This window comes from Dioscorea cayenensis, chromosome 5 (assembly GCF_009730915.1).
Source record: "Dioscorea cayenensis subsp. rotundata cultivar TDr96_F1 chromosome 5, TDr96_F1_v2_PseudoChromosome.rev07_lg8_w22 25.fasta, whole genome shotgun sequence".
NCBI classification, from domain to species: domain Eukaryota; kingdom Viridiplantae; phylum Streptophyta; class Magnoliopsida; order Dioscoreales; family Dioscoreaceae; genus Dioscorea; species Dioscorea cayenensis.
The window spans coordinates 24,733,892-24,747,986 of record NC_052475.1 but is presented as its reverse complement, the minus strand read 5'-3'; the positions used below and the strand labels follow the sequence as shown (position 1 = coordinate 24,747,986).

Below are 14,095 nucleotides of genomic sequence, written 5' to 3'. Positions count from 1 at the left end.
CAAGATTATATAGTTAGTGAAAATTTTTATTTATTTTTTAAAAGATTTATTACTCTATTAATAAAATAGAAAGAAAATAATTGGATGTTTTAATTTTTTTTCTAATATATAAAATGAAAATAAACACTCCCTAATTGCATGAAAAAATTATATAAATATTTTTTTAAAACTATTTTCATAGTGTGTTTTTTTATTTTTTATGAAGTAAAAGTTCACTAATAAGTGGACCATGCCCATCAAAGGGTGTTGTAATTGTGCAAATTATAATAAACATGCTTACAACTCATACACAAATATCTTCATATTTTTTATTTGTAAAAAAAAAGACTAGCCTTTTCTTTTCAAAATCAATCAACAATTGGTTCATAAATAATTAAAAAAAAATACTTAGTCATTGCTTAAGTATTAAATTCAATAATCTATCACTTTGAAGAACATGCATATCACTGCCATCCTCCTGTCTCTTTGATGTAGGAATTGTCTCTTTCTTTACATAATTAAAACACATATTTATTTATGTATTTATTTCAATTGGATACCTTGCGACACTGTCCCAAAGTATTTATTGGAATTGATGAAATGTAAAAATAAAATATCACCATCTTTGGTTGCCAATATAACAAGTCTTGCAAGCAACAACATGTATCCTAATTTATCCAAAAAAAAAACAGCATGTGTTATATAAAATATTGGCTATGCATGCCAATCATATCCACTAAAAAACAATTTGTTGAATTGATTGAGAAGGACCGAATAAATTCATTCATTTTGCGAAAAAGATGCAAGACTTGTTTATGTGGCGTGATTTGTTTCATAATAAATCAGATAAATTTATGCATATTAAAAATTTTGGGTATTGATTGAAATTTTTCTAATAGAAGTTAAGTGGCTTATCATTTAATAACTGTTACGGAGGTTTACTATTAATAAAATTTTTAGTAAATATTTTTTCAATTTACCTCTTCCACTCTTATGACGTTACACTTTATGAGAAGAAGATACCTGGTTTAAAAAAAAAAATACAGAAATGTGAAGTTTTCAACAGTGGGTGGCTGCTTTGAATGATTTATTTGCAGGTAGTACAAACTACAAAGTTGAAATATATGAGGATAGTACAGAAATGGATTGAAGAATATTATTGAAGAAAAGACTATCTGTAACATTTCAGACAATGTACAATGTGGTCTTGAATAGGATTAGTTGAACATCACATTCCAGTGATGTTACAGTTCATTATCTTTCTGCTCTTCAAGTTGGGAAGCAAGGGAGGAACATGGGACACCTTCCTTTTGGTCTGCCTGTTTTATAATTTTTTTGGTATTTAAAAAATTAACAAAATAGAGATAATGTTTATGAATAGAAAAATTAACATATTTGAAAGTGAAAGTGTTTGTGTAAATTCTTTCACCATAAAGTTGAAAGTGTTTTGAGATACCGATTGAGAAACATTGTTGAATTCAAGGGCAGAGGGCCCCTGCATCTGTTATGAGGCAGGGTCAATAGACCCCTCTCCCCTCATCCATTGTGTTTCTCCATTGTTTTCATCTTTCTTCATCCCTTGCCCAATTCCCTTTTATTTATCCGTATGTTTATGATCTTATAAGGTTGTTTGTGTGAGAGGTGAGAGATTTGGTAGTCGTTGAAATTTTACCCAATTGAGAGAAAAAAATAATTAATTAAATTAATTTATTAAAAATACAGTTGGTTGAATTACAACCAAGGGACTTATATATATATATATATATCATCATTAAGAAGTGGTGGTTCTTTTCTTTATATATATTTTTTACGACAAGTGCCATCCCACAAAGAGGTGTCAAGGGACAAGTAGTATGGTGATCTGCAGATTACGATGAGTTTAGCGATCATGTATAGAATTTATTAAGCTCGATCGGATGTCACGTGAGGCGATTAAAAATCTTACCAGTATGCGCGATGAAAATATTTCGAGAACCAGAATAGAGTTAATAAATTCTTCGACGTATAATCCCTGAGGGTGGGCGCGGGCGGTTAGCCCGGGCCCAGCAGGGCCCGACCCGTCGGGTGCAGTTCACCGCCCACCGGACCCGGACCCCTGCTGGGCGTAGAACCCGCAGGGCGGGGGTTGGCCCGTCGGACCCGGCGGGTCGAGACCCCGAAAGCCGGGCCCCGGAACCGGCCCGGCTTCAAGTTGCCCGCAGGGCGGGCCAACTCAGTGGGTTGGGCCCGACGGACCGGCTCGGTTGGCCCACTTAAAAAATTTTTTAAAAAATTCAAAAAAATACAGAAAATTCATAAAAAATTCTAAAAAAATACATAAAATTTGTGAAAATTCAGGAAAAAATTCAAAAAAATTTCTAAAAAAAAATGAATCAATTAAGACCCCAAACATGAAGACCACAAGTTTCCAAAAAATAAGAAATGTCCCACGTATTACACTAAATTTCACTAAAATTTTAAATTAAACTAAATTTAAAAAAATAAATGAGCTGGAACTTAATTGGTTTACATGCTAGAATCGAGTTGTCAGCGTATCCTCCCGGGTGTTAGAGGAATCAAAAACCCACGTGGTTACATTCGCAGTGTTATCGGTCACCCACTTACTTAATCGGTACTATTTAGGTCTTGGTCGGACTCAATGACTGTTGAGTCATGTGTGCTCATGATGTTAACCATTATTCAAAGATATTTCTTTTTTACTAATATATTTTTTATAAATTAATATACATAATTTTAAAACATTTTTTTGTAATTTTATTTTTTATTTTATAAATTGAAACTAAATAATCTAATATATATGTGACAGATAAGAGTGCACCTATTTAAGAGAATTTAAGAGTGTGCATGTGTAGGGACTTAGTGCTTATGAGCCAAAAGGCGATTGAGAAAATAATTATTTTTAAAGAAAAATATTTATGAAAATTTATTGTTTGATACTTTGATATTTTACAGATTGATTTATATAGTTTTTTAATTTATTATATGGTCTTTTAATTTTTTATAAATTAAATATATATGTAAAATATTTTGATCCATATCCTACATCTATCTATATATAATTTTCTAATAAATGTCAAAAGTAAATTGTAGCTCAAGTGGTTTGTTGTTGTTGTCCAAGTTTAAAGGTCATGGGTTCAAATCCCATAACCAACATGCATTTACTAAAAAATAATAACAATAAACCCATGTTGCACTTAATTAAAAAATAATAATAATAATTAACAATAATATTAAAAAAACACAACCCGGTTAGGCCCGGCCCGGCCCGTCGGGTCCAACCCGGTTCCGAACTGGCGGGTCAACCCGCCTGGTCAAAATCCCAACCCGTAACCGGCCCGTCTACAGTGCGGGCCGGTTACGGGTCATTGAACCGGTCCGCCGGGTCACTGAACTGGAGGGTTTGTTCTGGGTTGGTTTCGGGCCGGGCCGGTTTTCCATGCAGTACAAGTAGTACTATTAACTCGGAGATTTGATCCAGGGTTTGCGATTCACCATTCTCATAACATTCCATTGCACCAAATAGTGGTTGTTGCGGTTGCAGTGAGTTTCTTTTTTTTCACATGTTCATGGTGAATAAAAAGTGATTTTTTTTTAACAAAATATTATTAAGCACATGCACAATAGTACAAGCATTTTTTTTTTTTTTGAGGAATTTATTACAATAAGTAGATCTATTTAACTAATAAAACTTATTCTCCCCCGCAAGAATGAAGGTTAAATTTTTTTATAAATCACTCAAGTTTGACCAAATTTCATTTTGCTCACCAATGTTTGGTTTGTTTCTAAATGCTCACTCAAATTTTTAATCTTTTCACCGGCGGGTCACCCGATTGATTAATGTTTTAATCAGCTGACGTGGAGGTCGTGAGATCCTACTCAGCACATCGGCGGCATCAACTTTGCCAAGTGGACAGACACGTCACATTATGTTGCCACTTCACCGCCTTCTTCATCTGATCCTCTGTCTACAGTGAGATTGGTGGAGGGTCTGGGGATTTCCGGTGTTCATCATGACGAAGCAAATAATCTTCGTCCAACTTCGTAAGAATATCTGAGAACCTCCCAATCATATTAGGTGAGCTTTGATGGAGGATAGAGGATGTTTGACGACCTAGTGCTGCTGAAAATTAGATTTTTTTTTTTTTCCTTTTTGAACTCATTGGTTTCATTCATCCATGGAAGCTTTGGATGAATTCATTGTAACCATTGTAACCCATTGGGGCCACTCATTGTGAATTCACAGTATTCATTGGTTTCATTCATCCATGGAAGCTCTGCAATTTTTTTGTTACTTTTAAATCTGACAACTAGTTAGGGCCAATCATTGTAACCAGTCGAATTTATTGTGAAGTCACTCATTGTAACCAGTTGAACTTGAGTACTATGTTTATACAGAAGAGCTGTGCAAATCATTGAAGAATTAATTCTTAAAGAAGTTCACAATCTAATTAGACTGAGCACAATTTAATTATTCAGATTATATATGACAAGTGTAAGATTAATTTCCTCTTAATTTGCAAAAAAAAATTATATACAACCAAATTTTCTGCAGGAAAAGAGCTAATCAAACATGAAGGAGATGAGGTTTCTAAACATCAACTGGGAATATAGTTCAATTGAGAACATGAACTGAATAATTAAATTCACAACAAGGCATTTACCGATCAAATAATGTGCAGTATTCTTTACAAAGTATTCACAACAAGGCATTCACATATTGAAACTTATTTGTGTTCACTACAAAGTATCCTGAATACAAACCATGAAATTGAAACACAACAAAGTATCCAAGAGAAATCATTTCTGCACAATATTCACAACAAAGCATTCACAAGAAACTGATATTTACAAGGGATTCACAACAAAGTATTCACTTCACAAATTGAAATTTGAAAGAGAGAATATGTCATTGGGTTGTGTACAAAACCTGGCATTGACACATCATACATGGTAATCTGAGTATAAACCAGTAGTACAAAAACTTAGACTGCTGATGCAAATTAAAAAAAAGTGCAGTATGGGGTACAAAAACATGGCTATTTGAATTATCCAGCCACCAAAAAAAAAAAAATTGTTAATGGAAAGTTGTTCTTTTAGGCAGCTTCATGGAAGCCAAACTCTCTGTTTTTTTGTAGCCCCTCCATCATTGGTGTTCTTATCAGTATCTTTGACCTTCACCTGGGCCCTTGACTTTGCTCTGGTTGCTCCTTTACCTCCCTTGGTATCCAATTTTTTCCCCTTGTCCCAATTGTCACCTACAGGATTGGAAATCACCTACAACAAAACTTGGGGTCAGTGAAACTATTTTATATTACCTACTAGAATATATGGATGTTGAAACAAGTTTAACTACAAGCACTTCTATTAAAATTCCCTCACCTGTGACAAGGGTTCATGAGATCCATCATGAGAATTTGCTATTTCATTTGTAACCTGCAATAGAGTAAATAAAAATTAGAACACAAGTACAATCCAAATATAAATTAAATTAATCAAATGTACCACGTAGTTAGTTTGTAGTTGTACTGTGCCTGATCCATCTCCACTCCCAATCCCAGTTTCCATGTTTGACTGCAGTTTTGAATTCTTATATAAGCCATGTACATGAATTTAATTGAATAAAGATACTTGGATGAATTTAGTTGGTAAGATCACCTGATTAGCATGAAGTCTCTTGTTGTGACCTGTGGCACCACACAAGCCACATCTAACCTTAGCACCTTTTTTGCTCACCTTCCCGTTTGTGAAGCCTTGGACTTCCTCACCAAATTCTTTCCTCCTCAACAATGTCCTCCTACCCTTCTTCTTGTTAACTGCCAAAGGTGGTATCATGGGTCCTTGGTCACTCTTGGACCATGAATCTCTGCCATGGGTTGGGTTTAAGGTGTGCCCATATGTTGCTAGGTATGTGCTCACACTATAGCATGGATGTATGTAGGTTTCAGGTCTACCATTGTTGTGATATATAACTGACACTGCATGACTACATGGCAGTCCTGTTAATTGCCAAACCCTACATGAACAACTCTCATCATCCTTGTCTACCACAAATTGACCATCAGGGCCTACAACCTGGTATTTAGCCCCCCCTGACCAGGTTGGTGTGTAAAATTTACTCATTTCCTTGTACATCTCCAATTTTTTAATGATCCTTGAGCAATGGTGGGTTGTGCAATACTTCATGGCATCCCTCCTTTTTTGTATCCTTGTCATCAATTGGGTCCTAATGATTTCATTCATAGACACTATACCCTTTGTCCTGGCCTCAAGTATATGGCTGTTGAACCCTTCACATAGGTTATTCAATAGAATATCACATTTGAACTGTGTTTGGAAATATGCTCTAGACCAATGCTGAGGAGCTATGTTCTTCATATATTCATAAGCCCCTATAGACATTCCTTTGAGGGTGTTCATTGCCCTATCAAATGCAGATTGGTAGGTTGCTTTGGCACAAAGGTACATCTGGTCATTTAGTGCCTTCTCCCTAAATTTCTTCCTGAAATTAGTGTGAATGTGTCTCACACAAAACCTATGTTCACTATTAGGGAATAACTCATCTATTGCATTGATTAAACCCTAAAGTATGTTAATTAATTGGCACACCATCACCCAAGACCCCACAAAATAGACAAAACATAAAAAAAATGATTACATCACAAATATAAGGACAGAACATTGGCAGAACATCAGAAATAATGAATACATCAAACTAAAACTTGTTGCAGAATATTTAACATCAAAAGCAGCACATGAATTAATTTGCACAATAAAATATAATTAGACAGAGCATAGGCAGAACATCAAAAATAATTAATACATCATGTTAAAACCTATTCCAGAATATTTAACATCAAAAGCAGAACATGAATTAATTTGCACATCAAAATATAATTAGATAGAGAATAGGCAGAACATCAAAAATAATTAATACATCATACTAAAACCTGTTCCGGAATATTTAACATCAAAAGCAAAACATGAATTAATTTGCACATCAAAATGCAGTCAGAACATACAAAAACTATGGCAACCCATCACATGCAAAAACAAATTGAAACTAAAAGCATGGCATCAATCAAAATAATTACAACCATACCTTCTGCCTATCACTGACAAAGGCCCAACCATGGCTATTTCCAATACTGCGATCTTCACTCAACAACTGCAGGAACCATATCCAGTTCATCTTGTTCTCTTTGTTAACAACAGCCCAAGCTAGTGGGTAACTACAGTTGTTTGCATCCACACCTACAGTTGAAAAGGAGCTGGCCTCCATACAATCCTTTTAAGAAAACACCCATCAACAGAGATGATCCTTCTACATCCGACTAAAAAAACCAAGCCGCGATGGTGCAAGGCACACATACATGGCTTCAAAAACTCCTTGATCACATCGGAATTTGATAGTTGATCCAGGGTGAGTTTTCATCAACTCTAGCCTATAGTCATACTGGACTTTGCATCCGTGTTTCTTCATCCCCATCTATTTCCCCGGATTTACAAAAAAATAGACCATAACCATTAAAGAATCAAAAACATGATTTGCACCAATATATAACAATAATTAGAAAAACTAACCTCAAAGCAATGGATTTTTCCCGGAATGCTGTTAGCCTACTGATTTCAACTGACTGATTTAACCTAACAGCTTGTATTATTCCACTTAGCTTCCAAGCAGGATCTGCAATGAACTGTTCCCTGTATTTCCTTGCTATCCATGGAGCACTCACATGCCTATTCTTATGTTCCTTTGCACATTCATGCTTCATCAACCCTGATTTAATTTGCACTGTAGTGGAACCTCTCTCCATGAGTGAAGCCCACAAGTAAAAAGGACACCCTCTTGCGCATGTTGCTTTGCATCTTCTGCTATCATTTGGCCTAAAGTTCATCACAAATCTGTTCTTAATGCCATAGTTTTTCACGGCATCCTTGAATTGTTTAAAATCCCTAAACTTCATGCCTATCTTAAATTGAGGATCACCCATATTAATTTCTTCATTAAACTCTGAGTATTTTGTTCTACAAGGCATTAATTCTTCTGAGTCTGTTGATGAACAAGAATATAACTCACTAGAATCCCCATGATCAGAGAAGAGTTCATCATCAAAGTCAACCTGTGGGGCTTCTCCTTCTACTATTGCACTGTCATGTGAATTATGGCCATCATCTCTGCAATCATCTTCTGAGCCCCCACCATAACTATATTCTGAGTCATGAATATGAACTTCTTCTTCCATATTTTTTTCCTTACTGTTACCCAGGATGAGGATGCCCTCCAGATCATCTTCTTCAGGAACTTCTGAATCTTCCTGTGAGTCTTCTATCTCAACTGCATGGGTGGTATTCTGCTGATAAGCGTTGCCACCTGTAGCACCTTGATGAACCACACTAATTTTGGTATTCTTGATGCACACACAAATCTCCCTACTCGAGTCCACATTATTGGCCATTGTCAGTGCATCTAGATCAGATGAAATCTCTTTTAGGCTTTTGCTTGCGCTGTGGGCATCCAAGTACCATATTTTGCACCTTTCAACCTCCAACTTTAATTCTCTGGCCATACTAAGCAATTCGAGCCTTGATATTTGATCTGCACATACGTAGTCTACATACCCAACAAATGCTTCTATATCATCTACCATACAATGCATGCGTATTGTGAATAGTTCTGCATTGGCACCTAAAATTTGATTTAACAAATCCAAAATTAAAACATTTTCAAAACCCAAAAAATTATGCTACAAAAAGAAAGCATTCTCAAACCATCAATTCATGAAGGTCAATATCTAACATGTACCAAAAATCAAGCAACAATCTTAAGATGATATTTGGGTCAAGATTAAAGCTTGAACTACTAAGTCTGATTGAAGAAATCAGAGACATTAACCAGAACATCTATCCAACTCAAAATTTCACAGAAAAATCATTAAAAAATTATTAAAGTGAGATTCAACTCATGGCATAGCTGTGAATTCTTTCATAGAGTAATTGACTTGATTTATTTCATCAAAATCCAGGCACATTTTTGGATCATGGAAAACAAGATTTATTCTAAACATATTTGGATGCTAATTTCCACATGCCAACCCCATAATTACCAAGAATGAAACATAACTTTAACTACAACCTCATAATAACCTAAAAAGAAGAAAACTTTGCAATTGTGTAAGCCTAATCATAATTAAGCCCAACGTTAAAACACATGTCTTTCCCAATAATTTAAATACATATTCTCTAGCAATTGAACTACTAATCAAACTTTTGGCTTGCTAAAAAAAATTAACAAACCCTAAACAAAATTAACTCCTTTCCTCATCAAAATTAACAAACACATTGGCTTCAGAACTGCATATTCTCAAATCTATGAAATTGAGAAAACCCTAACCAAATAGGGTGTGTGGGGAAGGGGGGGGCATAGTTCAGTTAGACCTTTTAAACTTAAAACACAACATCTACAAGCTAAAACTGCACCTTAGGAAGAGTTCAAAGGATAGGGTTTCACCGATATTAAACCCACTTACAGTATTCCGGAGCTTCTTCACCCTCTCGTCGAATTTCCCAACTCACCGACATTCTTAATGCTACAACTCCTCTTCGTCTTCAATGTTGATTTTCTTTCACTCTCCAGACAGCCGCTAGCCACTTCCTCATTGTGCTGCTCGATCGGGCGGTGGAAACGATGATGATGAAGAAGCCCAGACAAATGTTTGTCATTGTAATGAAGAGGGCGGTGAAGTGGCAACATCCCGATGATGTGGCAACATAATGTCACGTGTTCAACCACTTGAGTAATTAAAATGTTAATCAAGCCTCCACGTCAGCTGATTAAAACATTAATCAATCGGGTGACCCGTCGGTGAAAAGATTAAAAACTTGAGTGAGCATTTAGAAACAAACCAAACATTGGTGAGCAAATGAAATTTGGTCAAACTTGAGTGATTTATAAAAAAATTTAACCCAAGAATGAATGATGTAATTTTTTTTTATAAAATCAGCATGTGATATATATATATATATATATGAAGGGCATGCATACACACTGAAATTGATCATTAAAGCCACATATTTTCACCTAGGAGTTTATGTAATAAGTCCGCACTAACAACTAAGGACTCGTTATTTATACTCCCTCCGTTCTTAAATACATGTTGTTTTTTAAAAAAAAATGTATTCCAAAATAGTTGTCACTTTACAATATCAAGACAATATTTATTATTATTATGTTTTAATTTTACCAATTTTTAATTTTATAAGTTATATAAATGAAGAAAATAATATTTATAGTCACAAAAAATATATGGTTTCAAAAAAAAATAATTTAATAATTTAATAGTTTTTTATGCTAAAATTTAGATAATTTAATGCTATTTTTAATTATTATATAACATACTTAAACAACATATATTTAACAACGAAATGAGTACCAATAAAGATCGAATTCAAGATATTTCACATTCATGTTTTTCCCCCTCGTCCAATTCTGTTTGATTGGGGTATGACCCTTTTGGGGGTTTTTTTTTAATCAATTTTTGGAATATAAGAGTATATTAGTACTGAGAAAAACAACACTAATATAAATACTACATATTCATTGATTTTTAGATGAATCTGGACCGCACATAGATAATACGTGCGATCCAGGCCGCTCATCAAGAAGCACAAAATTCTTAGCTCACTCGAATTATTCCCAAATGTGGCGGCAAAGTGCCTCGCCGGGGGGCGCGCGAAACCCTCATTCGAAATCCCTTCCATCTTCTCGGACGAATCGAGTTCCAGATCGAAATCTCTCCGGTAATCTCTTCAATTCTCCTTCAATTCTTTCGCTTTGGTGGTGGATTCCTCAATGGTCGTTCTTGTTTCTCAGATGACGACGAGGAGTTGGACGAGATCACTTATGGTGATGATTCTTTGGAGAGCCTCCGATCTCTTTATTCTAATCATACTAAGAAGGTATACATTCGCCAATGGCTTCCCATACGTCTCTCAGAGCTGTAGGTTTTAATCTATTGCCACTGAAATGAGCTGATGTTAGTGGATTTTGTAATTTGTTTAGAAGCAAGAGATTTCGTTGGCTGAGAATGAGAATGCAAGGCGTGAGCTTGAGAATGATAGCTGCGATCATCGCAAATCTTTGTTGATGGAAGATCTTGATCATGACTCTGGTGATGAGTCAATCTCTGACGAGGTTATTGTGATTCTTGCTTACAGTCTACTTGAGAAAATTGGATTAACCATTGAATTAGAAGCTAGTTATGTCTATGAAACTTAATTTTTGTTACAATGGGATCAATAAAACCTGCATTTAACTGTGTATAGAATAGTTGATATGAATAATTTTACTTGAATAAATTATTATAAAGGTGAGAGCTTCATCACGAATCTGGTGATTGTTCAAGTTCTGATAATGTTACTGTGAATTTTAATCTTTTTGACAAATGTGACAAGCATATACACAGTTAGGGGCATGCACATGGGCCGGAAATTTAATCTTTTAACCCGTGCGCTTCACTTAGAGACACATGGTTTGGGTTGCAAGTTTGCACCCATAACCGAGGACCTGTTATCATCACTATGTCTAAGGGAACTTGAACTTGGGACTCTTAAATCTTTTGGCTGTGAGGCCAATGCGGTTGGGTTATAAATACTATGGCACTGTGATTCTTGATTACATTCTGTTATAATTATATTGTCATTATTACTATTTTGAGAAAATAGGATTACTGCTGATACATCAGAAGCTAGATAAATGTATCATACTTAACTTTACTAGAAAAATAATGCAGCCAAACCGTATTTAATTGTGCATTAATTCTCTGAGATGAATAGTTTCACCTTTATAAATTATTATAATCCTTTCATTTTTCATTTATATAAATTAATTCAAGTTTTAAGCGAATGCTCAACATAGGCAAGTTTACTGTTCTTTGTTAAAATAGGACAATAATGTGCTTTCAAATTTTTTGCACACATCCGGGGTCACCAAAGGCAAGAGAAATAATGATCATGAGGCAGAAAGAAAGAGACAAGAGGTAGTGCGCAAGTGGTCTGCTGTTTCTGAAGAAGCCAATGAATTTGTTTATTTAAATGAGAAGACTCCCAACTCATCTCTTCAGAGGTGCCAAAACAATTTTTTCATTCTGGAATTTATTATAGTATTTATAATTTCATACACCAAGGAGTGTTGCATATGCAATCAATGGGCTCTGCATTAGTGATATTTCATATTTGTGAGTTCATGTTGTCTTTGCCTGTCAAGTTCAGGTAAAAAAACTGAAATTCATCATCTATCAACTCTACAGTACTTTATTATTGCAGAGCAGAACATGTCCAGTCTTCTGAATTATGAACTTAGCAAACTGTAGTGAACGCACATTGAGGGATCTGAGCTTTAGTGATGGTTGTTGCATATCCGTCAATTACAGGAGTGCCTTGATTGCATTGATTGATAGAAAAAACAAGATTGTGAGAATTCATGCAATTTGACTAAGTAACAAATTTAAAAGTATACCCTCTGTGAGAATGTGACTTAGCGACCATTGTGAAGAAGTGTTGATAATTTTTGTAATCACATCAAGTATACTATTTCTTCAGGATGACGCCTCTTGTGCCACAAGGGGGATGAAGTTTTTGATGTATCCCTGTGTCTACAAATCATGCTAAATTTTCATATTAATTTTGCAAACCCTCACTTTATTCATTCAAGTACTTATATCTTTCGTAGACGGCAGGGCAGAGCCAAGCCAAAGTTTTCTATTCATTCTTCATACACACATATGGGGGGCATGCCATCTTCTCATGGTTTGAAAGTTGAAAATGAAAAATTGCCTCCTGAAGGAATTAAAAATTATGCAGACTTTATAAATCTTCATGAAACCAATGAAAATTCAATGTCTGAGCTATTGGGAGATCTACAAGAAGAAAAAACTCAGCTGCTTGACAAATTTGTCTCTCACAAGCCCATTGCAACACCTTCAATGGCTGAGCTGTTGGAAGGTTTACAAGAAAATAACAATCATTTTCTGGGGGCTTCTAACCTGGTATGCTTTCTTTTCCCTCTCAGTTTGACCAAAATTTGCAAATGATCTGATATTATGCTTGGCTTTGCAGTCTCTGCAACATGATAGGCCAAAGGGAAGGAGGAACTACATTGCTGGGAAGAAAACCACATACACGTTAGGTCCTAGGATACTTGATGATGAAGACTCCGAATTTGTTGATGACAGAATGTCTAGTGAGGATGAGGTACTTCTCTGAAGAAGACAGAGCATTGTTATCTTTTTGTGTGTGTGTTGTAGCCTTTGGCTGAACCCCTGAAATCTACTATTCCATTCTATCAGGACAACTATAACGATGACATTACGTGATACAAGTCATCTTGTTAAAGGACAGACAATGGCTGATTTATTTCAAGAAGCTTTCAGTACAGCTGCATCAGATGAGCCCGTAGTTGAATGTTCCTGCAGACAGCCTAGGTAAGTGCGTGGGCCTGCTCTAAATATGGTAAAGTTTATTTTTGTTTTATGTGGATTCTGAATATTATGCATGCTTTCATCCTTCTTTTTTATTGTTTTGGTGATTCTTCTACATTATTGTGCAGAGTTGAATTTCATCAGAGATTGCAACAAGTGATGCAGACTGAAAAAGAAATAAGTATGGAGTTCTTTAAGCGAATGCAAGCAGAATGGAGTTCCTCGCTGTGAGTAGTTTTCTTCTTCCTGTGCTTTTTAGAAATTAGCATGTAAAAAGAGGTATAAATCAGTTTTTCACCATTGTATGTGATAGACTCATGGACCTAGCATTGTGGTCAATCATCAATGCAAGCCTCTATAGATGTATGTGCATACCTTGTCTCCAGATGAATCCAAGTTTATGGATGTGCAAATTTTTGTGCGAGAGTTTTTGGAGGCAAAGCTGACAGTTTGTTGGTGCTCGTTGGGAGAGACATTGAGGTCTGAACTCTGAAGTAACTTAGAGTATTACTCTAGTTGGTGTTCTTTTTATTTTGTTTATTCGTTCGGCTAAGCTTAAAAAATGTTAAACATATATCACTGATTGTAGATTTTTACAAGCCAATATCCATGAGATATTCTTTATCATTTTATGTGATTAT

At 35.3% G+C, this 14,095-nt stretch overlaps 1 protein-coding gene and 1 long non-coding RNA gene across 2 annotated transcripts; both read left to right on the top strand.

Moving 5' to 3' along the window:
• The first annotated feature begins 10,676 nt into the window (after positions 1 to 10,676).
• LOC120260161 lies at positions 10,677 to 13,349 on the top strand. Its single transcript, XM_039267603.1, has 7 exons — positions 10,677 to 10,776; positions 10,850 to 10,935; positions 11,039 to 11,170; positions 11,922 to 12,100; positions 12,707 to 13,022; positions 13,093 to 13,227; positions 13,323 to 13,349. The coding sequence occupies exons 1-7, from the start codon at positions 10,677 to 10,679 to the stop codon at positions 13,347 to 13,349; spliced, it is 975 nt and encodes a 324-aa protein (XP_039123537.1).
• A 5-nt stretch (positions 13,350 to 13,354) lies between these two features.
• LOC120260589 lies at positions 13,355 to 13,864 on the top strand. Its single transcript, XR_005536439.1, has 3 exons — positions 13,355 to 13,457; positions 13,583 to 13,681; positions 13,841 to 13,864. It is a non-coding gene; the product is annotated as an uncharacterized LOC120260589 (long non-coding RNA).
• The last annotated feature ends 231 nt before the right edge of the window (positions 13,865 to 14,095 follow it).